This window comes from Hippocampus bargibanti, linkage group LG10, assembly GCF_051943395.1.
Source record: "Hippocampus bargibanti isolate YZ-2025 linkage group LG10, ASM5194339v1, whole genome shotgun sequence".
Lineage (NCBI taxonomy): Eukaryota > Metazoa > Chordata > Actinopteri > Syngnathiformes > Syngnathidae > Hippocampus > Hippocampus bargibanti.
The window spans coordinates 22,083,161-22,107,197 of record NC_142743.1 but is presented as its reverse complement, the minus strand read 5'-3'; the positions used below and the strand labels follow the sequence as shown (position 1 = coordinate 22,107,197).

The following is a 24,037-nucleotide window of genomic DNA, read 5'->3' as shown; positions in this document are numbered from 1 at the left end:
CTAAGAGCAGTTAGTAGATAACGAGATTTCCCCTCTGCGAAAAAAAAGTGTTTGGGACTGAATTCTCTAACCAAAAACAAATACTCTTCGGCTGCACACCGAGCGTCAACGCGATGACGTCGACCGTTACGTTGACAGTAATCTTGGTCAAGTCACAGTACAGGCGCAAGATATTAGGCAGTCTACAACATCTCAGCATCAATACATGTGCTCGTGTTCGCCGTTTTGTATGAATTTCCTTGAGATAAGAGACGAAATCTTACAGATTCGTTTCGCGTTTTTGTTTTTGCGTGGTGGGACGACAACAGCGTTGTCTCTCACTCGAGCGCAACTAGTCCAGACATGAGTAACGTTAATCTGATTTTCTGGGACCATTTACAGGCTGGCAGTTCCGATGTGGATTGGTGTGAAGGCAATTATATTATTTACCCGGGCATCGCTGAATTTTACAACACGGTCAGTATGCACTTTTTGTTCAACCGTACGTGTCTTTTGGATGTCTTTATTTTTTATTATTTCCCATAATAACCAAGCTCGGCTTGTCATGAACAGCTGTCACGTACCTAGTTTAGTCTTTCTTTGTGTCGAACTGCTGCGGCTTTCGAGACTTGATGTTTACCGTTTGGGCTGCAGCATCAAGTTACACATGTCAGTGTAGAGCCCTCGCACGTTGGAAAAACATCTGCCTGCGTGTTTTTTTCTCTCATGGGTTTCTTTTGTTTGTCATTTCAGATCAGCAACATTTTGTTTTTTGTTTTGCCGCCCATATTAATGTGCTTGTTTCGCCAATATGCAACACATTTCAACAGTGGGATTTACCTCATTTGGACCCTCCTGGTCGTGGTGGGTAAGTTGGCTTGAGTGACGTGATCTTTATTGAGTGATGATGACCCATTTTCTGTACCAACAGTCAACCCAGTCACTGGAGTAAAAAAACATTACTGTACTTCTGTAATATAGAAATTGCATTTAAATATGCACGTTAGACATGAAGTTTAATTTCATGCTTAAAGTCATTTTAAAAGTTACACAATATTTTAAGTATAATATTTATTGGGTTACTATGTTTTCCCCAAAAATAAAAAAGCCTATTCAGAAAGAATTGTTGGTAAAGGTAAATATTAAGTCATACACATATAAACATGTGATTTGAGAGTAATGTAAATTTACAACATTCTTCATCGAGATCTAAAAGCTAATCATCTTTGAAATTAGATGTTGAACCAATCAAATATGTAGTTCTCTATGCAGTGCATGAAATACACATTATTGCTGTTTACTTTTTGCTGCTTAAAGAGAGAGTCAAGGCAAAAAAAAGTTTCTTTACAATAATGCTCAATCCAGCCCTTCGAGACTAAACACAGTATTCTGATTGATATTACATTTGTGCCTAACAGCTCAGCTTGCAAATGTCACATCACCAAACCCTAAAAATATATGAGTGTCGGTTAATCATTGGTCGAGCCTTGAGGTACTATGATTCATTTTCAGTCAAGCGCAAGTGGCAAAGCGGCCACCCCTTGAGATGTATAAACATTGGTGTATTTTGCTGCTGAATTCAGATTTCAAGTGCACAATATTACTCATCACCCGTTATTTAAACTAGTGTGTATGCATAGAACATATTACATGTATTAGATTTTTTTTTTCCGCACTTTAAATACGTAACACTGGGCTGTGTGGACATTGGTAGCTATCTAGCTGGATAGCTATTAACTATCTATTGGCTTGCTAGCTACCTTTCTATCTATTTGTCTTACTATTCTATTTGAATTACTGTACTAACCCACAGAAAAACTTATCCTGTGACTGTAAAGCGACCTTGAGAGTTTTGAAAGGCGCTTAGAAAATGAAATGTATTATTATTATTATTATTATTATTATTATTATTATTATTATTATTATAGGAATAAGTTATACTGCTTATCCAGTTGTATAACCACCCTCATAGTCTCGAGCTATATCTTGAAGCTTTCTTCAACACTTATATAATGACTTGTTATTCATTGGTCGAATGACGCCAGCTCCGATTTCATTTGATTTGACCTACTGGTCTTCAGTTTTAAATGGTACCTCTGTTTGAAACAATGCTCTAGTCTAGTGAAATTAAGGTGCCTTGTTCCCCCAGTGTTGATTTTTAGCGAACAGTACCCCCCTCCTTGCATTTCTCTCGTGGTATTTTTACTCTGGTCAGAAAGTGGTAGCGTGAACCAAAAAGATTTGTGTGTGCATTCTACAGCAGGTTTATGTTTCAAACAAACTGTGTCTGCCAAAAAATGATTCTATTATATCTCATGAGGGATTCATTCTGTCTCTCTCTCTCTCTCTCTCTCTCTCTCTCTCTCTCTCTCTCTCTCTCTCTCTCTCTCTCTCTCTCTCTCTCTCTCTCTCTCTCTCTCTCTCTCTCTCTCTCTCTCTCATATACAAACAAATATACAGTTGGGTTAAGATGTGAGTTGAGGGTCTTTGTAGTGCATTCAATGAAATATAAATAGAACATAATTTGCAAATTATTGAATTGTCTTTTTAATTTTTATTTTACAGCACATCTCAACTTCATTGAAATTGAGTGTATGATATGAATTCAATACAACCTTTTTTGTAATGGTCCTCACGTGTCAGATGGTCAGTAGCTCCAGTCAATCATGAGAAGAGACAGTAGGGACAGTGGCAGTTCTTCCAAGAAGCATAAAAATATAAATCCAATCTTAGGGGCATCTGTTGACGTTTCTAATGAGTACCTCTCTCTTCTTTTCCCACATTAGGTATCGGATCAACATACTTCCATGCTACCCTCAGCTTCCTTGGCCAAATGCTGGATGAGTTGGCCATCTTATGGGTACTCATGTGTGCCATCGCCATGTGGTTCCCCAAAAGATACTTACCCAGGATGTTCAGAAGAGATCGGTATGACAATCATGATACATTAATGACTTCTTGAGTTGTTAATGTGATATTTTGTTACGTTTTCACCCCCAAAGTTGTGAAATGAGTCACAACTTTTGTTTTTTTAATTTAAATTGAATTCTAGATCTTCGTTTTAATATAGATTGAGCAGCAACAGTATATGGCTTCTGCTCACTATTCTGTCACAAGAAAATGTCAACTGCTGTCACACCTTCAGTTTAATTATAGGCCGGTCCAAGATAGCTGACACCCGTAAAACTGCATCACATGTCCACACTTCTCTTTCCATTGTCACGCAGGCGTTGTAGTTGCTCTTATTTACCATGAAGCTCGATTTTATTGAATGTCAGTTTTCTGTTGAAAGATTTTGAGCCAGCCACCTGACATCCTACGCCAAACTGTCTACTTCTCTAGTTCCATAAAAGCTTGTTTATCTAAATTTGAGTTCCTCTTTGCTCCAGGTCGAGGTTCAAAGTGGTCATCGGGATTCTTTCAGGGATCACTACAGGATTGGCCTTTGTTAAACCGGTCGTAAACTCATTGTCGCTAATGACACTGGGCATTCCATGCACCGTGCTGCTCATCACCGAGCTGAAAAGGTCAGTTGTCCACCGGACTTTGTGATACTGGTGCTAAATTCATATGGAGTCCGTCTGTGTAAGCTCTCAGTCGTACAGGAGTGGTCCATCGATGAAAAGGTTTCTTCTGTCATCATCTGTACTTCTTTGAAGGTGTCGGACATTTCGCTTCTTATCCAAGAAGCTTCGTCAGCGAACTAAAGTCTTTTTCTGGTAGTTTCAGGCTAAACAAGCATTGACGTGATGGAAGGACTGCTACAATGTGTCCTTTTTTCGGTCAGGGGCGTTCCTTCAGTGACGTCACGTACTGACTCGTCACCAACTCAAAAACAAGACTTCCGGAATATTCAGTGTGAGTCTTACAATGTAAAATATAGCTATATGCGGTGGAATCTTTGTAAAATACGCTCAGTAGAAGTCATTTGAAGCCATTTTACAAATTATGGACACAACTTGACGCACCGGAGACGTCGGTTGTCCTTTAAATGGTCATGTTGTGATATTGGTGAGACATTTCCGACCACGGTTCTTGCATTGGCAATGTTAATATTGTTCATTTTTGTTTGAATTGGGTTTTGACATTTCTGTCCCGCGATCCACAAAATATCCACTTTGCCATTTCACTAGATAAGTGTCATGTAAAGGAAGACTCAAGAGAGCTCAGCTCAGATAGGCCCGACACAATTGACCCTGACATGATGGCAGAAATAAATGGTCACATTTCTGCCATTGACTCTACTTCTATCAGAAAGTGTGTGTGTGTGTGTGTGTGTGTATACTGTATGTTTGTGTATTGCCAAGAGGCAACTGTCAGCATGCATGTCAACAGTACATTAAGTCCTCCCTTTTGACCTTCTGTACTGGGACTGTAATTTGGAGTTGTTTCCTTTCACTGGCGGCCTCATTCAACATGGCTACTCTCACAACATCAAGTCTTCCATTGTTCAACATTGTTCAATAATTCTTGACATTATTGTCGGTGCCAGTGATCTATGGAGTTGACTTGTTTTTGTTGGGGGAGAATTCCTGCTGCACAATTCTATCCGACTTTGGCTGTTGCTAAGTCTGTTTTATGTTGTTTGCTTACCTTTTTCAGGATGACTAATTTCCCCTCGCTTGCGTCACATCCACTGGGAGACACACACGCACACACACACACACATGCACGCACACACACAAAAACAACAATACATACCTCATTCCATGTCAACAACATCCCATTCCAGTGTGACATGACTAATTGTGAGGGCAATAACTTAATATTTTACGGAAACAACATTCCATTCCATTGCGAAATGACAAATTGTGACTGTAATAACTTCAGTCATGGGATAATTATATGAGAAATTCAAATCACATTTAAGAGAACAAAAAATGCTTTGACAAATATGTACAGCAGGGGTGTCAAAGTCATTTTTTGCCGCGGGCCACATTGTTGTTATGGTTTCCTCTCGAGGGCCGTTATGAATTTGAGGAACCCATTAGAATGTTTAAATCCCTTCAAATATTACATATAGAGCACACAGCAAATTAATGAATAAGTCGTTTTCAAATCTGAAATCAAGAATAATGACTTTTGTCGTCGTTGACATCCAAAAATATGAAATTTTGGCTCAGATTTTAGCAATCATCATGGAACTTAACAAGTTTGATTTGCTTTCGCGGGCTGAAAAAAATGATGTGGCGGGCCGGATTTGGCCCGCGGGCCTTGACTTTGACACCTGTGATGTACAGTATGGCTTTGCATGTTAGAATGTGATACCATTAAAGAGAACGTCAACTGGAAAAAAATCTTACAATACTGTATGTTCTATGCACCCCCATTAGTCGAAACATGGAACTCTGATTAATATTGCATTTGTGATATATGATATCAAAAGACAAATTCGCCTGTTTTTGTTCATCACAGAGGTTACCGTGTTCTAAAGTGACATCATAAATGCGATTTGTGGAAGTCATGCGAAACCATGTTGAAGTACAGTACTTGGTCTCTATCTATTCTAAACTCAACTTTCTTCATGGGCGTGGCTTGCCAGGTTACTCACAGCTCACTTATTTTCTGGGTTTTGACGAGCCCTTAGGCACTGTGATGTAATATTCATCTTCATTATTTGGTTATTTTCTTCTACTATCACTGCCTTGGTACTTTTTTTGTGGGGAATTACACACACACAAAAATATTAATTCAAGCAAGTGGAGCTTTCATAAAATGTCCTTGTCACTTTCCATTTTTCCGCCCTCTGGCTTCTCATTGAAACTCCACCCAAGATATACATGTCAGTCCTTCCACCACTTATCTTTGCGTCCAACTGTCTCATGTTCTTGAATTTCACCAGCGACCTCCCTCCTCAAAACAAGTCATGGTGCCGTTTCTTATCTTGCATGCATCTGTCAAACCTGATTGCCACTATATTACAGACGCATGACGAATAACTAATGTATCTGGCACATTGGTTCTTCTTATAGGACAACCGACGTCTCCGGAAAAGTTGTGTCCATAATTTGTAAAATGGCTTCAAATGACTTCTACTGAGCGCATTTTACAAAGATTCCACCGCATATAGCTATATTTTACGTTTTAAGACTCGCGCTGAATATTCCGGAAGTCTTGTTTTTGAGTTGGTGACGAGTCTGTACGTGACGTCACTGAAGGAACTCCCCTGACCGAAAAAAGGACACATTGTAGCAGTCCTTCCATCACATTAATGCATTTTGCTGTACGTTGGTCTGAAAATGTCGTGTAGGACCAAAAAGAGGCAGAAGAGGGCGACAAAGCTCCATGTAAGGAATTAATCAGCCTGTGGAAACGGGCTGATTAGTTCCTTACGCTGCTTTGTCGCCATTTTCTGCCTTTTTTGGGTGCGACATTTCCCACCCCTGATGCCTCAAAATGACACGGAATAAATTCTTTAATCGATTGAAAACATGTATGCTTTCATCTTCAGAACTATTTGAATCATATTCATAACTGGATGAGTAACAAGAAAGCATGTTCTCCGAATCTGAAGCCATTGTTTTGATTCTCGAGCAAGGCAAGACGTCTTGCCGTGACACCACGAACATGGGGGCGGGACCTTCTGAAACTGGCCACTTCCGGTTTCAAATTGAAGTACTTTTTACACACTTTAAGTCATTTTTATTGGTGTTTTGCATTTCACTAAAAATATCATACTGCGTGTTTTGGGTATTTTAGATGCTATTAAACGTTTTTCTGATATCAGTTAGGAAACAAAAAAGTGACGTCGGTGTTCCTTTAAGGAAGTGTTTGTGGCAGTTGACACGTCCTAAAAGCCAAGATAGTCAGCATCTCTTTTGGCAGAAGTTGTACTTGTGACATAACAGGAGGCATTTCCCTTTGGGAGGAAGTATCACAAGCCAGCTATTCTTCAGTATTTCCTCTTGCCCCGGAGTAGCCTCTGCAATCTGCCAAAACTCTTAGAATTATAGATTGATTTATCATTATGAAAAGGACATGCTCTATCTGACACTTCATGCTCTTCTTATCAAAACGTTTTGTCCCTTTTTTATATTTGTATAGCCTGCTTATCAGATGCTAACACTTTCCCCTTAAGCTAATTTGTTTACTCTTGCCATTTCTATGTCATGACAGTTAAACTGCTGATTGTAGTCTTAACAAATCTTCTCCTACTTTAACTTTAAAAAGAAACTTTGATGCACCTTTCCCCTTATTACGCTCGTTGATTTCTCCTCAGAGTAACAGAAATTGCAATGAAAAGCTCGTCTGTGCGCATGAAGGTGTCACAGTGACTGCACTGTTCAGCCAGCAGGGCGCTTTGTGAGTGCATACTTAAGGACGCAACTAAGAATAGTTTTGTATCAACAGCATTGTGGTTTAATACGTCTCTGGGTCACCAATTGAGTGCAAGAAAAATAAACAAAGAACCATGGATAAAAACATCTGGCTTGTTGCTCTTCTAAATATGAATGATGAAAATGCTGTCTGGGAAGAGATCGTCAGTCCAAATACATGGGGAAAAAAAGATTAAAGACTAGTACATTTTAGGTGGAACGACTCAATTCATTGCGATTATAATTTGATTCAATATGAAACACCGTAGTTCGCGTTTTTTTATAAATAACAAAACGTAAACACTCTCCCAAACCCGAATTATTCAATGGAATTAATTTTAAAAATAACAAAATTAAAAAATAAAGACTGTCAAACCAATACATACTGTCTGTGTATCTCTCAATATATGTGATTTGATACATGGGATGGAATACAATCCAAGGATGGTACATTTTCAGATAGAATCATTCAATTCTGTCAGATCCAAACCCATTTTTTGATTAAAATCGTTTTTTCTTATGCTCGTGTAACTTTAAAACAGCCATTTTTGGTGTGGAGTTCAAGTCGTAGCTGTGCTGCTCAACACAGTTTATGTGTCACAGGTGTGAAAACCCACGTGTGTTCAAGCTGGGTCTGATCTCAGGGATCTGGTGGGGTCTCGCTCTGCTATGCTGGCTCAGCGACAGGATTTTCTGTGAAATGTGGTCATCTGTCAACTTTCCCTATCTACACTGTGCTTGGTAAGGTCACACCACAACACATAAGACAAGTAACACTCTATGCGTTCTGTTGTGTGCGCACGCACGCAGTGTGTATGCGTGTATGTTTATAAACAGGATAAGATATCGAGCTTTTTATTCCCATGCATTTACAAATGAGTATGTTCTTGTACTTCTATCTGGGGTTGATTCACAAATGACATCCTTACAGGCATATCCTCATTTGTCTGGCTTCCTACTTGGGTTGTGTCTGCTTCGCCTACTTTGACGTTGCGAGCGAGGCCCCGGAACGAGGTCCAGTCATTATGTTTTGGCCCAATGAGAAATGGGCCTTCATTGGCGTCCCCTACGTTTCATTCCTCTTTGTGCACAAGAAATCAGCGATCAAGGTGACTTAAGGTGATCCGTGATTGCTCAGCGGGTTGCACTTTGCCATTTTTCAGCGGGGCTGCGTCCCGACAACATTCATCATCAGACCGCTGGCCTCAAAGAAGCTTTTTGGATTGGATCACACAAGTGGTCGTTATTACCGGCAGAAATTCTGCAGCACTGTCAACAGAACAAAATGTGCCACAAGTAGTGTGACTTGGGGCCATTCCTGGTGGCTTCTTTTGATGTTAGTGTTTTAAAAACATGCCATGAAACTTGACAGGAGAAGCATGTGATATGTTATTGAAGTATTATGCATTTTCGGCTTCATTTAATATTTTGCACAGGGTGTGTATTGTAAGGCAGAAACCCTCAATGTAAAGTATTAGATTGCCTTGACAAACTCCTGCATCTAGTAGATGCCCGCTGGCCATCAAGAAACCAGTATTTCACACAATGATGTACTGCACAACAACTGTGATTATTACATCGTACAAAACCAGCTGCTCAGTGTTTGATGCAACACTTCCAATGATGTCTATGATGCCAGCATGATAATGTGCTGGACTGGAAATGTACTTCTTTTCTAATAGAACCAAATGATGTCTTTGTATATAAATGAATGAAGAGCCATATTACCAAAAAGTTAAAAAGTGAAGGTTGACATCACAATGGTTCTGATTTAGCAATGGACAAACAGAAAACCACTCTCACAACATTTCAGGTGAAGTATTGTTATTTCATTTCAATTAAGCAGCAAGTGTTTTTGCTCTTTTGCGTTGTATTTGGTGGAAGTGTTTTGTATTTGACACGTAGTGGTCTTTGAGGTTTGTTTATTCTGTCCAGACACAAAATGTGAGACTATAAGCTTCGAGAATTTTGCTTGAAGCCTAAACCAAACTGGATAATGTGTTGCCGAACAAATGAAAGTGCTAAACCCTCCTGTAAACATGGTATATATTGTGTGCTCTATAGGCTGTGGGTTTTTGTTTCCACTTAAAGGACAACCGACGTCTCCGGGCAAGTTGTGTCCATAATTTGTAAAATGGCTTCAAATGACTTCTACTGAGCGTATTTGAATAAGATTCCACCGCATATAGCTATATTTTACGTTTTAAGACTTGCGCTGAATATCCAGGAAGTCTTGTTTTTGAGTTGGTGACGAGTCCGTACGTGACATCACTAAAGGAACTCCCCTGACCGAAAAAAAAGACACATTGTAGCAGTCAATGTATCACGTCAATGTATTTTGATGTACTTGTTTAGTCTGAAAACCTCGTGTTGCACCCAAAACCCACCAGAAGAGGGCGTCCAAGCTCCATGGAAGGAATTTATCCGCCTGTGGAAACGGGCTGATTCATTCCTCACAACAGCTCGGTGGCCATTTTCTGCCTGTTTTTCGGTGAGAAATTTGCCCCCAATGTTGCCTCAAAATGGCACGGAATAAATTCTTTAATCAATTGCAAACATGTATGCTTTCCTCTTCAGAACTATTTGAATCATATTCATAACTGGATGTGTAACAAGAAAGCATATTCTCCGAATCTGAAGCCATTGTTTTGATTCTCCAGCAATGCAAGAAGTCTTGGCGTGACGTCACGAACTGGGGGCGGGACTTTCTGAAAATGCCCAATTCGCAGCTCAATTTTTTTGCACATTTTGGACGCTTTCATTTTTATTGGTGTTTTGCATTTGAATAAAAATATCATACTGCGTGTTTTGGGTATTTTAGATGCTATAAAACGTTTTTCTGATGTCAGTTAAGAAACAAAAAAAGTAACGTCGGTTGTCCTTTAAGAGAAGCAAAGGTGGCAAATTCCTCTCAGGCACCAACTGATATCACAATTAAATTACACTTCATAAAATGATTGGACAGGTTTTTGAGGTCCAACTTTAGCATTTTTTTAACCAAAAAAATGTCAAAAATGAGAAGGGAAACATTGGTGTGAAAATGCTTTAAAAAAAAACAAGAAAAAAAACTTCAATTGATTGTATTTTGTATGATAAAATGGCCTCAAGACCTGCACACACAATCGGTCATTTAAATTGCCACAGAAATTCCCATCTTGATAATTCAGACTTATGTTTCAACCCCAAAATATGACACATGAATGGTTTTGATTTTGTATAAATACATTTGTATTGCCAAATATGACTATATTTTTGCCGTATCATCCAGATACACACTATTGCCAATGTGAGCAATCTCTCGTAGATTTGAATAATGCATTACTATATAGTTTTGAATGAATTGCAATGTACATTGTGAAGAAGATCATTTAAGTAGTATTGGAGAGGTGTTTTTTTTTATAATTGTGACCACACTAAGTTGTGAAATTTGACAAACTTTTATGTTTTTTTTCTCTTCTTCAGACTGCAGCACGGATCTATTTATTTTGATAATTTATCCAGTTTTGTAAACAAACATTTGTAAGAGATAATAATATTGGTACTTTGTTTTATGCAATAAATGGAGTCAATGACTACCACAGACAGGCCTTGTAACGCCATTTGTGATTGAATTAACACGTTTGTCCACTGGGAGGCAGAGTTTTCCCACTTAATAGTTCTCCGAGAGCACCAAACCCAGCGTATTTTGTAGTTCAGATTTCCCTTCTGGGTGCATGTACAGTGTAAATATAATGTAATAAATTATTTAAAATTTCTGATTGGGAATTTTCTATCCCTCTTATTTCTCATTGAGTCACGTACTTGATTATCCACGAAGAAAAATAGATCGAGTAAGACTCCGTTTAGGAAGTCCCGCCTCTAGTGACCACTGCCAATGCCTCATTTGTTTTCACGCGCGTCAATCAAACAGCCATGTCCAGATAGTGGGTCAAATAGAAAACCAAGTCAAATTTAATCTGTTTGAATTCTGTGGATTTTTCTGGTCGCCAACTTTCAGGGACGAGTTTTTTTGTGATAAGTGAGAAGTGTCAAGAGTCGGGGAGGTGTTAACCCTCCTCTCCACGCGATCTGTCAGCGGCCAACGACATGATGTTTCGAATTACACACTGGAACAGCTGTGCTAGTCGACGTTAAAAACAAAATAAACGGGTGTTTCCCCACTGTTGTAGCCGGAGGACCATCGATGTGATTTCTAGGGAGCAAAGGCGGTGAAAACAAAAGCATCCAAAATGATGTCAGGGAAGCATTTCAAAGCTCACGAAGTCAGCTGCTGCATCAAGTATTTCATTTTCGGATTCAACATCATATTCTGGGTAAGCGTTCCGCTTGATGCAATGTCTTCAGGCCTGGGACAACATTCTTACTTAACATGTGCAATCTGCCATCTTTCATGATATGAGAGTCACGGTTGAGCCGCCTCGGCGATTTCATTGCTGCAACAAAGCTTGCTGCTCGGGTGCACTTGCCGCCTCCATCAGGCAATCGGGTGGCTTTTGTTTTAATGCGCTGTTGCGAGACGGCGAACGTTCCTATTTACATCCATCCACCAACAATGCGCGTGACGGGTAGTTTCATGTTTCTGCGAGGGTAACTTGTTCAAATTAATCATCCTAGCTGCAGAGCTCCATCATACTAATGAGCCCTTGTTGCATCAAAAAGTACATGTTATAAGATTTGCGATTTGTTCGAATTGCACAGTAGTGGTGTAAAAAAACGACAATGGAGTATAAATATTCAACCAACGTTTTTATAAACATGTAGCCCACAAAAAATAAATCTAGAGCAGTCGTATTGTATTATTTATAACTATAACTAATATTATGACGACCGTTGTTATCAAGGATTATTCATTATATCGTGGGATTATCGGTTGCAATTTGCTTTCCCCGGAACCCATTCTCCTCATAATTTTTTCTTTCCTGACGATTTTTATCATTTGAACAACCTTCCACCAAACTCATCTTCCTTTGCCTAGGTCTCTTACACAATTTAACCATATGTTTGGGCATTACACACATGCCTAACTTGGAAACATATAGACAAGGGGCGTATGTGAAGAGAACGGTGTACAGGCAGTGGTGAGCCGTGCATTTCAAAACTAGGCCTTCAATAGTGCTACGTCTGAATTAATCCAACTTTTAATCACTATTTTATGGTTATACCTGTACAACTTTTACTGCAGCTACAACTAGCTGCAAATGCGAATAAAATGTGCCACATTTGCGGCGCAATTTGGTGGCAATAATCCATACGCCCTTTGACATGAAGCTTCGATTGATCAAATTCCTTCCAATCTTTATCATGAGATAGTGTGGCTAAGTGTATGATCGTATTGATAATTTTGGCTGAAAAAAAACTACACAGAAAAATAAAACGGAATCACTTCCATACATTATTTCATGGCGATATACTACATCTGACAGTTTTGAAAACAAACTTTGTCGATGATGTCTTGTAAAGATATGTAACTTGTATTAGTCACTAAATTAAGCCAATGCCACCTAAGCAAATAACATACAACAAAATTATAAAATGTTCTGTCAACTACAACAGGAAAAGGGTTTCCGTTCTAAGATACTCTTTCACATAAATTACCCAATTTCTATAAATTGGAAGCGTTCTTTGGTTTTTAAGATGTTCAGTGGTAGTTTGAGCTGATACAGTACTTCCCTTTATTCAGTCAATCATAAATCATTCGGGCTATTTAAGATATTCTCCCGTGTGGGAGTCACATGCTGATGCTGCAAACCGAAATGTGATTTTTTTTTTTTTTTTTTTTTGGCGAGTGCCCGGAAAGCAGTTTGTTCCACCATAGAAAATAATCACAGAAAAAGAATATTTTTCTTACCTCTTTTCCCATGCAGTTCCTTGGCGTGGCATTCCTTGGCATCGGATTGTGGGCATGGAGCGAGAAGGTTGGTTTCTATGCTATGGATTAATAGTTATGAGAACAAGAATTTCATAGTCCCACAATGGGGAAATTAGATTTATTTTTTTTGTAGTTCTTCTTCACATTGAGAGAGATTTTGTCACATTTCTCGGTTTTGTTTTCCGGCCACCCAAAGACCAAGATTGTTGCGCAAGAAAATAATTGTCTGAGAACTTTCACTTGGTGTTGGAATTTAAAAAAATCAGCAAGGAAAAAAATTGGGCTGGTTTTAGGCTGGTGATTTTTTTGGGGGGACCTTTTTTTAAACACGCAACAACAGAGGACCAAGAAAATTCTATTCAAACACCCCTTTAAAATGATTTAAAAATATTTAATATTTTTGCCAATAGTTCTCTTTTTTATGATAATAAGAATACATTTTATTTTCAAGTACCTTTCAAAGCTCTCAAGGACACTTTACAGTCACAGACAAGCATAGAAAGAAAAACAGATAATACATCAAATATAACTATAAATAGAAACAAAAGATAAAGATACACAGAAAATGCGATTTTAAATAGCTGGGTTTTGAGATGGGATTTGAAGGTGGAAATAGAATCGATGTTACGATGGTTGGGAGGAAGTGAGTTCCAGAGTGGGAGGGAGGAAGACGATCTGAGGGAACGAGAGGGAATAAAAATTTGAAGGTCAGATAGGTATGAGGGGCAAGGTTATGGATAGCTTTAAGTGTATTTTTTTTTTCAGATAAATGTACGCAAAAGGAAGGTATTGTACAACAGTAAAATGTTATTCCAATAATTCATACCTTTGTTATTGTAAGCATTAAGGGGCCCAAATCAGTACAATACAATGCAATACATATTGATTTATATAGCGCTTTAATGGACAACCGACATCTCGAGACTAGTTGTGTCCATAATTTGTAAAATGGCTTCAAATGACTTCTACTGAGCGTATTTTACAAAGATTCCACTGCATATAGCTATATTTTAAGACTCGTGTTGAATATTCCGGAAGTCTTGTTTTTGAGGTGGTGACGAGTCCTCACGTTACGTCACTGAAGGAACGCCCCTGACCAAAAAAAGGACACGTTGTAGCAGTCCTTCCATCACGTCAATGCATTTTGCTGTACTTTGTTCGGTCTGAAAACTTGGTGTTGCACCAAAAAGAGGCAGAAGAGGGTGACAAAGCTCCGTATAAGGAATTAATCAGCCTGTGGAAACGGGCTTAAAACACATCTCAAAACTCACTCACAGCATGATTCCAACTTGATCTTGGTTTCACTCCCTGGTGCTTTCTACTATCTTTGTGACTGTTTTATTTCCCGTATATGATAGCTGTCCATGTTAAGCGCTTTATTACAGCTTCAGCTGTTGTTAAAGGACAACCGACATCACTTTTTTGTTTCCTAACTGACATCAGAAAGACGTTTTATAGCATCTAAAATACCCATGCCTGATAAAATACCCATTAATTACTGCATTAGGTTTTATAAGCAAAAGTTTGAGTAAATACATGTACGTTGTAACCTTTCTCCCACGTTTTTGTTTTTTTTCACCCCCAAACCAGGGTGTTCTTTCCAACATCTCATCTATCACAGACCTGGGGGGCTTCGATCCGGTGTGGCTGTTCCTCGTGGTTGGTGGAGTAATGTTCATTCTGGGATTTGCGGGTTGCATCGGAGCACTGCGAGAAAACTCTTTCCTGCTCAAATTTGTAGGTGTCTTTATCCAGCAAATTGTAGACAAGTAATAATACCATATCGCTTGTTGGGTGACTGTGATTATGTGTCTTCAGTTCTCTGTGTTCCTGGGTATCATATTCTTCCTGGAGCTGACGGCGGGAGTTCTGGCCTTTGTCTTCAAAGACTGGATCAAGGACCAACTCAACTTTTTTATCAACAACAACATTCGGGCCTACAGGGATGACATTGATCTGCAGAACCTAATCGACTTTACCCAAGAATATGTGAGCTTCAGCGTTTCTTGATTTTGTATTGCGTTTATCTGGAATGTGGGATTTATTGAAATTTGACCTTGTTGCAGTGGGAGTGTTGCGGCGCATTTGGAGCTGACGACTGGAATTTGAACATCTATTTCAACTGCACCGATTCAAACCCGAGCCGCGAGAAATGTGGTGTGCCTTTTTCCTGCTGCACCAAAGACCCAGCGGTATGCTTTCCCCGCTCAGTGTCCCACGCAGTTCCTGCTCATTCACTCGATAACAATCTCGGAGACATACATTTGGCGGCTGGAAGTACAGTCTGGCGTGGGTCAAGGTCTGGCATGCAGAAATATTTTGACTGCGTGTACAGTACTTTTAAGGGGAATTTGTAAAGCTCCTCCCAGTTACAGATATCTCGGTTATCTGTGTCCTTCAGATGCAGGCTGTCGTTGTCAACTACTCAGGCTGGTGTCCAACAGGACATCCAGGCCTCTCTATGTTTAGTCATTCAACTCTGTGTTGGCTCAGCACAGTTGGAATGGAATTTTCAAGGCATTTTGCAATGTGTTGCTGAATGGACAACCAACATCACTTTTGACTAAGAGCTATAAAAGTAAAATATTTAAAAACAAATTCAGTGAGAGCCATACACACACACACACACACACACACACACACACACACACACACACACACACACACACACACACACACACACACACACACACACACACACACACACACACACACACACACACACACACACGGTTTCAACAAAATGTCAGAATATATTATTTAAAACAACTTTGTGATAGTACTCACCATTAGCACGAATGGTTTTCCGTTCCTCATCATTGATAAAAATCCAGCCAATCAATCACAATGAAATCAACTTGCCGGGTCCATAGGCGAAGCTACTGCTAGCTAGCCTGCACACTGCTCATTAGCTTGCACGCTTGCTTTCTGCTGTCTCTCACAGAAGTATATTGATGCTAACGTTAGCATGAGGCTTGTCAAAGTGCCATTGATATTCAATTGTTTCATTCATGGTATTGTTTCATTGCAAATTAGAATCACGACAGAACTTTTTCTTTCCACAAAGGCGAATCATTCCGTCTATTCAAGTGTACGATACTCGACTAGTCATTCGTTTACTCGTCAGGCTTATTGTAAAAGGGGCGTTTACCTGTTTCAACATCAACGGCCATAGGTCAATATCATCCAATCAAAATTGCGCTTTCCGCCAACTGTCGCCCAAACAGGAAATGAACAGCGAAAAAACGAGAATATGTACAGTACAGTATTTAGTTTTACCGGCGAGCCAGATGCAATAATCAAAAGAGCCATATGGCTCGCGAGCCATAGGTTCCCGACACCTGCTTTCGACTCTCTTCTTTCATCAGAAAAAAAGCGTTAATTCCTATTATGTGGGTCTGGAGTTATATGAGCTTGAAATGCGGACGGCTGTCCAAAATACAATGCAATACAGACATATTGGTTTATGTAGCTGGAACAACGCGCTAACATGGAAAATTGGGAAATGCTGCCCCCTTGTGGAAAAGAAGAAGCATTGCCAGAGGCCATGGCCAGCACTTTATCGGCACCCAAGCATGAAAAAACTAAACCCGAAAGAATTTGGGAATGGCGCTCTACGTTATATTTTCAATTCCCGGATATATTCGTGAATGGCAGTGAATGAGTTCAGAAAAACCAGACTTGACAACCAATATTTATTTTTATTTTGTGACCTGAAAGAATTTCGCAGATGCTTTCAGGTTGCGTTAAGAGTCCAAAACCAAACGTTATAAATGCACTTTTTTAGGAGTGCTTGGGAAAATGATTTCCTCCAAAACTCGCGTTAATTGTAAAATAAAATATGGAATTCTGGTGGTAAAAATATGAAATACAGAAACATGCAGCTTTGTAGTGTTACACTTCTGGTTATTTTGACATATTTTCAAAAATGCAATACACGCCACTGTACGCTTAAACTGGTCATTAATTCGGCTTTTTTTCTCCTTCATTTTAGGAGGACGTAATTAACACTCAGTGTGGATATGATATCCGAGCAAAAGCCGTAAGTAGTATCTCGAAGAAAACTTGACTTCCTTGGAGAATGTATTCCAAAAGTACAGTGTCAATCTGATTTGTGACGGTTATTTCACTTAGTTTGCTACTGATGCATGACGTCATGAGGTTGTCCACCCAGGCAACAATATGCTCCTTTCAGTACATTTCTGTTCACTCCTCAAAAATCTAGCAGCTGTGTCCCCATCGCTACCGATGTGGTATTACTCATGCCGCAGCAATGCGGTGGGATGTGAAACCCCTCCCCCGTCATTAGCTTTGGCCTCTCTCCCTCGAATTTTAATGTGAGGAAAGGCTGAGTTTGTTTTCTTTCATTTGAAACACAAAGAAAAATCCGCAATAAAGCACCCTTACCCGCTTCTTGCTGGACAACAAGATGCACCGAGTGACAATAGAGTGACAGATATTTAAAGGACAACTGACACCTCCGGACAAGTTGTGTCCATAATTTGTAAAATCACTTTAAATGACTTCTACTGAGCACATTTTACAAAGATTCCACGGCATATAGCTATATTTTACGTTTTAAGACTTGCGCTGAATATTCAGGAAGTCTTGTTTTCGAGTTGATGACGTCACAGAAGGAACGCCCGTGACCGAGAGAGTGACACACAATGCATTTTGGGTACTTTGTTCGGTCTGAAAACATCGTGTTGGTCCGCGTTGATGGTGAAATTAGAAGGAAAACTACATAAATAACGCGATGGTGAATCGTTGTGTGTCGCAGGAAATTGCGCTAACACACGTAAAGAAGGTGTAAGTTTGCACAAATTCCCAGCGGACAAATCAGCCCATTTTCAACAGAGCTTGGGTGCCATCTTGTGTATTTTCTGGGACATCCAGACGACTCAAAATGATACGGAAGGACTTCTTTAATCGATTGCAAGCATTTATGCTTTCCTCTTCAGAACTATTTGAATCATATTCATAACTGGATGTGTAACAAGAAATCATCTCAGAATCTGAACTCTCTGAAGCCATTGTTTTGATTCTGGAGCAAGGCAGTGTGTGACCAATAGTGATGTCACAAACAAGGAGGCGGGACTTTCTGGATCTGCCAAGCTCATTTTGTGGCAGTTAAGTCATTTTTATTGGTGTTTTGCATTTGACTTAAAATATCAGCCTAGGTATTTTAGATGCTATAAAACGTTTTTCTGATGTCAGTTAGGAAACAAAAAAATGGTGTCGGTTGTCCTTTAATTGCAAAAAGGTTCATAGAGCCACACGGCAATTCCAAATGTACATCCCTGAAACTGCAATATATTCCATGACCTTACAGAGTAAACATGCGCTTCCTGTAAAACTTTGCTCCTTTCAGGATTCTGAGCAAAGGACATTCATCTATATTAAAGGGTGCGTGCCACAATTTGAGAAGTGGCTTCAAGACAACCTGACAGTGGTGGCGGGCATATTTATTGGGATTGCATTATTACAGGTGAGAATGAGTGGGTGGGGATGGAAGGCTGAAAAATTGGAATCATTTCAATTGTGTTTTGTGTTCATGTGTGCGTTTCTATTTAGATATTTGGCATCTGCCTGGCACAGAATCTGGTGAGCGACATTGAGGCAGTTCGAGAAAGTTGGTATGTTCAAACCACCATGACACGATACTGAGAATTTTAATATCGGACAGTGGTAAAAAAAAAAAAACTGTTTTTATCTGTAATATGTAGATTTTCAGGAAGATATCCAACTTTTTTTCTGAATATGTTTTGCAATGCTTCTAATGTGCAATATTTTGTGCAGTTTGTTCACCTAAGGCTGCCATATCATCACCAGAGGAAAGAAGGATGTACCAGGTAAGGCTGTTGGCCACCGCATACTCAGCAACATGCTGAATGTTGGAGGTGTAACAGACAATCAAAAATATCATGTGTTCGCTCCAAAATAATGGTTTGGGGTGTTAACCGGGATTTAGACGGTCGTTGCCATGGTGTACGGTGATATTTATATCTATATTTGTCATTTCATAATAAGTTGTGGCTAAGGATGGGTATCTACATGATTTTATCGATACTACTACTCTTGACGAGAAGGTTTCTTCAGCAGTCATCTGTACTTATTTGAAGGTGTCGGACGTTTCGATTCTTATCCAAGAGGCTTTGTCAGCGAACTATTTTTTTTTTTGCTGATAGTTAAAATAGATGGTTTGAAAGGGGAGTAAAAGAAGATATTTTCATAAAACAGCAAAAACCTTCACTAAATAGCCATGGTTGGGTGAGGTTTAATTTGGATCATTCGTACGACAGACTTAGTTATGCTGATGAGGTGATACCAAAGTGAATGGGGCAATCAGGCCGGTAATCAGTTGTGACTATAGAAGTAAGCAGTGTAGCCTTCAGGGAATAGTCCTCTGCTCCCCCCAACCTGAGAGCAGGGACCTATCACAGCAGAGTCTGACACCACCACATCTGGACAGTAGGGATATATAGTAGTAGGGCCGAAACTACCAGCAAAAAAATTTAGTTTGCTGACGAAGCTTCTTGGATAAGAAGCGAAACGTCCGACAGCTTCAAAGAAGTACAGATGAAACCTTCTCATCGATGGACCACTCCTGTACGACTGAGAGCTTATTATTACCATTTTTGTTTGTTTGTCTTAGTTTTTATGAGAAACAACAAAACAAAAACATTATGGCTCACCTTGCTTTTTTTCAGTGATGGACGGATGGACCTTCCACCATTACGAATGGAATGGCCACCTCTGTTAACAGAAGGTGCAAAATAGAGTTCATATAGCTGAAATCAATCCAAAATGAATGCATTAATTTGAATGTTTTCTCCAAAACGGTTCCAGGATGAGGTGTAGAGATCATGAAAATTATACCACAGGGCCACTTTAGTACTGATACCTGGTAAATTGTGGCTATATAGGAAAGTGTGAAAAGTCTCTGTCACTGAAAACATGTTTTTCTCAATTGTCCAATTCAGTTGAGTATGGGCCTTGCATTGGAGCTTTCCCTAATTGAGTGATCTTTGATAAAAAATAAAATGAAAGAATGTCTTTTCCAGGACTTTTCAGACTGTACACCAGCAATGATGGGAGACACTTTAATCAACTTTCAAAACGAAGGGACTCATTTGTGTGTAAATAGTACATGTAGAGTTGATTTGTGGACCTATTTTTGGATGACACCCAAACTCTGAAATGTACCGCGAGTGCGTTGCGTTGAGCAATTCAATGCATTGGGCGTCCATTATGTTGGTGACGTACAGTAGTTGTTAAACAACTCTGTTCTTAAAGGATGCCATGTTGCATTCTCATGAGGAATACTTTATATTGGGAGTGGAAACGGTTTATAATGATTCTTGTACAAAGTTATGTCTATTCTGAGCAAGCACTGCATGCCTTTTCTCCAATGCCGCAACGTTCGCCTATCGGTAGAACATGAAATATTTGGAAATCAAACGCTAGTTCATGGTACGTTTGGCTATTTAGCACCAAATGACCAAAAATTAAAGGACAACCGACGTCTCTGGACAAGTTGTGTCCATAATTTGTAAAATGGCTTCAAATGACTTCTACTGGGCGTATTTTACAAAGATTCCACCGCATATAGCTATATCTTACGTTTTAAAATTCGCGATGAATATTCCGGAAGTCTTGTTTTTCAGTTGGTGACAAGTCGTCACGTCACTGAAGGAACGCCCCTGACCGAGAAAGGACACATTGTAGTAGTCCTTTCATTCACGTCATTGCATTTTGCGGTACTTTGTTTGGTCTGAAAAATTTGTGTTGATGGCGAAATTAGAAGGAAAACACATACAAAACGCGATGGTGAATCCTTGTGTGTTGCACCGAGCATCTATTTGATATTCGCTGACAAAAATTCTAAGGAAACAAATCAGCCCGTTTCCACGGAGTTTGTCACCTTCTTCTGCCTCTTTTTGGTGCTACACCCCCCCCCCCCAGATACCTCAAAATGACAGGGAATAAATTCTTTAATCGATTGCAAACATGTATGCTTTCCTCTTCAGAACTATTTGAATCACATTCATAACTGGATGAGTAACAAGAAAGCATCTTCTCCAAATCTGAAGCCATTGTTTTGATTCTCGAGTAAGGCAAGACATCTTGGCGTGACGTCACGAACAAGGGGGCGTGACCTTCTGAAACTGGACACTTCCGGTTTCAATTTTTAGTAGTTTTTAACACACTTTAAGTCATTTTTATTGGTGTTTTGCATTTGACTAAAAATATCATACTGCGTGTTTTGGGTATTTTAGATGCTATAAAACGTTTTTCTGATGTCAGTTAGGAAACCAAAAAAGTGATGTCGGTTGTCCTTTAACTGGAGATTTGTTTCTGGCAATACCTAATTAGACTGACATTCGGTATCTTGAGTCAGGGCTCAAGATTATTTCTTTTATTTTTTTTATTTCCACCTATTTCCTCTGTATTCATGATCTGAGGTGACATATTGCCAAAAATGAAAAAACATTGAAGAATAAATTAAATTAATGTGCAATTTTACTGGTTGCACATGCGCGAGTAAATGGGGAAGAAATTACATAGGTCATCTTAAATCAATCGCAAGCACTTTAATCTTCATGGGAGAATAATGATGCATATTGGGTGAATTAGCTACTGTTTTTGTGTTTGCATTTTAGTTCATTTGGGGACCACTAATGGGAGAGGTTTTTTTTTTTAATCTATCAGCAGCAGCTTTGCTGCTCTCTCGTCCACCAGTGATGTCGTCGAAGCATAACCGCTCTCTTTGCCATTGCAAATTATTTTTTCAGGTTTTTGGTTTGTGATCAAATGTGTATAGATAATGAGAACAAAATACTCTTTGGTCTTACCATCATAGTTTTCACAGGAATTTGGGATACTTTTTAAAGCTTGTGTTGTATATTATGCTGATGTTTTGCACTTTGAAAATGTATTTATAGCTGAAAAACAAATAACATTTAAAAGTAAGGCACACATGCCATCACCAGCATTATTTAAATACTGCAGTCACGTTCACTTTTTGTGCTGTTTTTGAATCACCCAAAAAATAAAATGATTGTTATTGTTCATTGATCACACTCTTTCTTATTTTTGAGCAGTCATTGTGTCCATCTCCCAAATGCTCTTCTTTGAGGGCAGGTTCATAGCCTGATGCTAATAGTGGTTTGCATGTCTGCCCGCACTGTTTTGAGGTTTGGAGTTCGAAACGTCTGTGTTGTGTGCGCGTTCTACTCGTGCTTTTGTATTATTTTTTTCTGGAGTTTTCTCCCACATTCCAAGAACATGTCGGCGCAATTGAAAACCAAATTGTTTATAAGTGCAAACATTTCCGGCTGTAAATCGAAGACATTTAATCAAATATCTGTTTATATAATCTGAGTAAAGGAACTAAAAAGTGCAGTTTCAGTACATATACTGTATTATGTGAATGCTAAAGAGCTATCGCTGTACTGAAATGTACGATTGATTAAAATGGAAGCACTGTTAAACTTCAGACTAAAATTAATTGGAATAATAAAGATACATTTTAAATTGTTCTCATTAATTAGGCAATCAAAATGGGGAAATTGCACTTTATTTGAAGTTTCGACATCATAAGAGAATAAAAAGATGCATAGAATTTCATCTCTTTGCTGCTGTGAAATGTAAATTTCTCCACTGTGAGACTAATAAAGGCAAATCCAATCCAATCTCCATTAAGTTACTTCCGGCTTGATATCCTGTGACTGTAAAGTGTCCTTGAGAGTTTTGAAACGCGCTTATTCATGAAATGTATTATTATTATTATTATTATTATATATTATTTCACGTTATCCAATCAGTCGCGTCTGAATGACGTATTTGCCTCTCCTGTGGCCTTGCGAATTTGAAGTGACCGGTGGTGAAGAGGTTTTTAGCCAGCCCAATACTGGCATCTAGTGGATAAAATTATTAAAATCTTCTAATAATCTGCTCGCACGAACAAACTCAGTAGACGACCAGGCTTGACTAATATAGTTCAAATAACGGAAAAATGCTGGAAAAAAATACATGTCACGGTGTTTTAAAAAGCAAGACGCCCTTGAATAAATTATAATTAAGTGCTAAATAACTGTCAATCAAGGCCGTTTTTTAAACTTAATAACAAATCACTGTTTTTATCTTAAATGTTCATACATTAGTTGGAGTGGGAGAAGGGGGTTTAAATGATGACGAATATACGCTGTATTATAATTTAAGACTGCAATTAGCAAACTGAGGCAATTTAGGGAATTTTAGTATTGATTTTCAAATTTGAGTTTTAAGTGCACCGTCAACAATTTCGGAGTCACCGTGAAATCATGAAAAAAACCCGCAATCTTTCGGTCTTTCTGTGTCACCAAAGCACTTTGCAAAGAACAGAATAACTGTTTTCTACAAGTTACACACCACAGATAATTTGTTATTGAGATTTGATAAGAATTGCTTTGACGTGTATAACACTGTGGTGACCTTTGATCAGATGACAGGGCATTTCTTTTGAGATTATTTGCGATTTTAGGGAATTTTAATGATCATGCAGTGTAATACATATTTTAATAAGAATTTAAAAATAACGTGTTTGACCATTGTCTCAGGAACAGAATGCTGATCCCCATCGTGTCACTGTAGTTGATCCATGCATAGTTGCCATATTTTTTTTTTTTTTTTCTGCGTCCAGACTCAATCAACAGTGTCCCTGGTTTTACCAAAGAATTGGAGTGTATTTTGTGTCAACAATTTTAATATGTTATAATCAGTCACTCAATTTTCAGCATCAACGACGAACGATTTTATTTTATTTTTTAAGCATGATCCTAAATTAGGTAAGCGGAATAGAAAATGTATGGTTTAAATTCAAAATAGTGAG

General features: G+C 38.9%; 2 protein-coding genes across 3 annotated transcripts; both read left to right on the top strand.

Annotated features, from left to right (window-relative positions):
* The first annotated feature begins 148 nt into the window (after window positions 1-148).
* On the top strand, window positions 149-11,053 carry acer2 (alkaline ceramidase 2). The gene is made up of 6 exons (XM_089005867.1): window positions 149-456; window positions 733-847; window positions 2,766-2,907; window positions 3,369-3,506; window positions 7,899-8,036; window positions 8,227-11,053. Exons 1-6 carry the CDS (start codon window positions 343-345, stop codon window positions 8,411-8,413), a joined length of 834 nt encoding a protein of 277 aa, XP_088861993.1. The 5' UTR covers window positions 149-342; the 3' UTR covers window positions 8,414-11,053.
* Window positions 11,054-11,202: 149 nt separating this feature from the next.
* Window positions 11,203-22,238, top strand: LOC148892939 (tetraspanin-5). Of its 2 annotated transcripts, none has more exons than XM_089005869.1 (10): window positions 11,203-11,608; window positions 13,160-13,210; window positions 14,755-14,901; window positions 14,983-15,153; window positions 15,231-15,356; window positions 17,159-17,206; window positions 18,536-18,652; window positions 18,739-18,800; window positions 18,964-19,016; window positions 20,229-22,238. In XM_089005869.1, the coding sequence occupies exons 1-9, from the start codon at window positions 11,525-11,527 to the stop codon at window positions 18,974-18,976; spliced, it is 819 nt and encodes a 272-aa protein (XP_088861995.1). In that variant the 5' UTR covers window positions 11,203-11,524; the 3' UTR covers window positions 18,977-19,016; window positions 20,229-22,238. The 2 variants fall into 2 exon arrangements, with proteins under 2 accessions (XP_088861995.1, XP_088861994.1); XM_089005868.1 differs by having other exon boundaries at window positions 19,875-22,238.
* The last annotated feature ends 1,799 nt before the right edge of the window (window positions 22,239-24,037 follow it).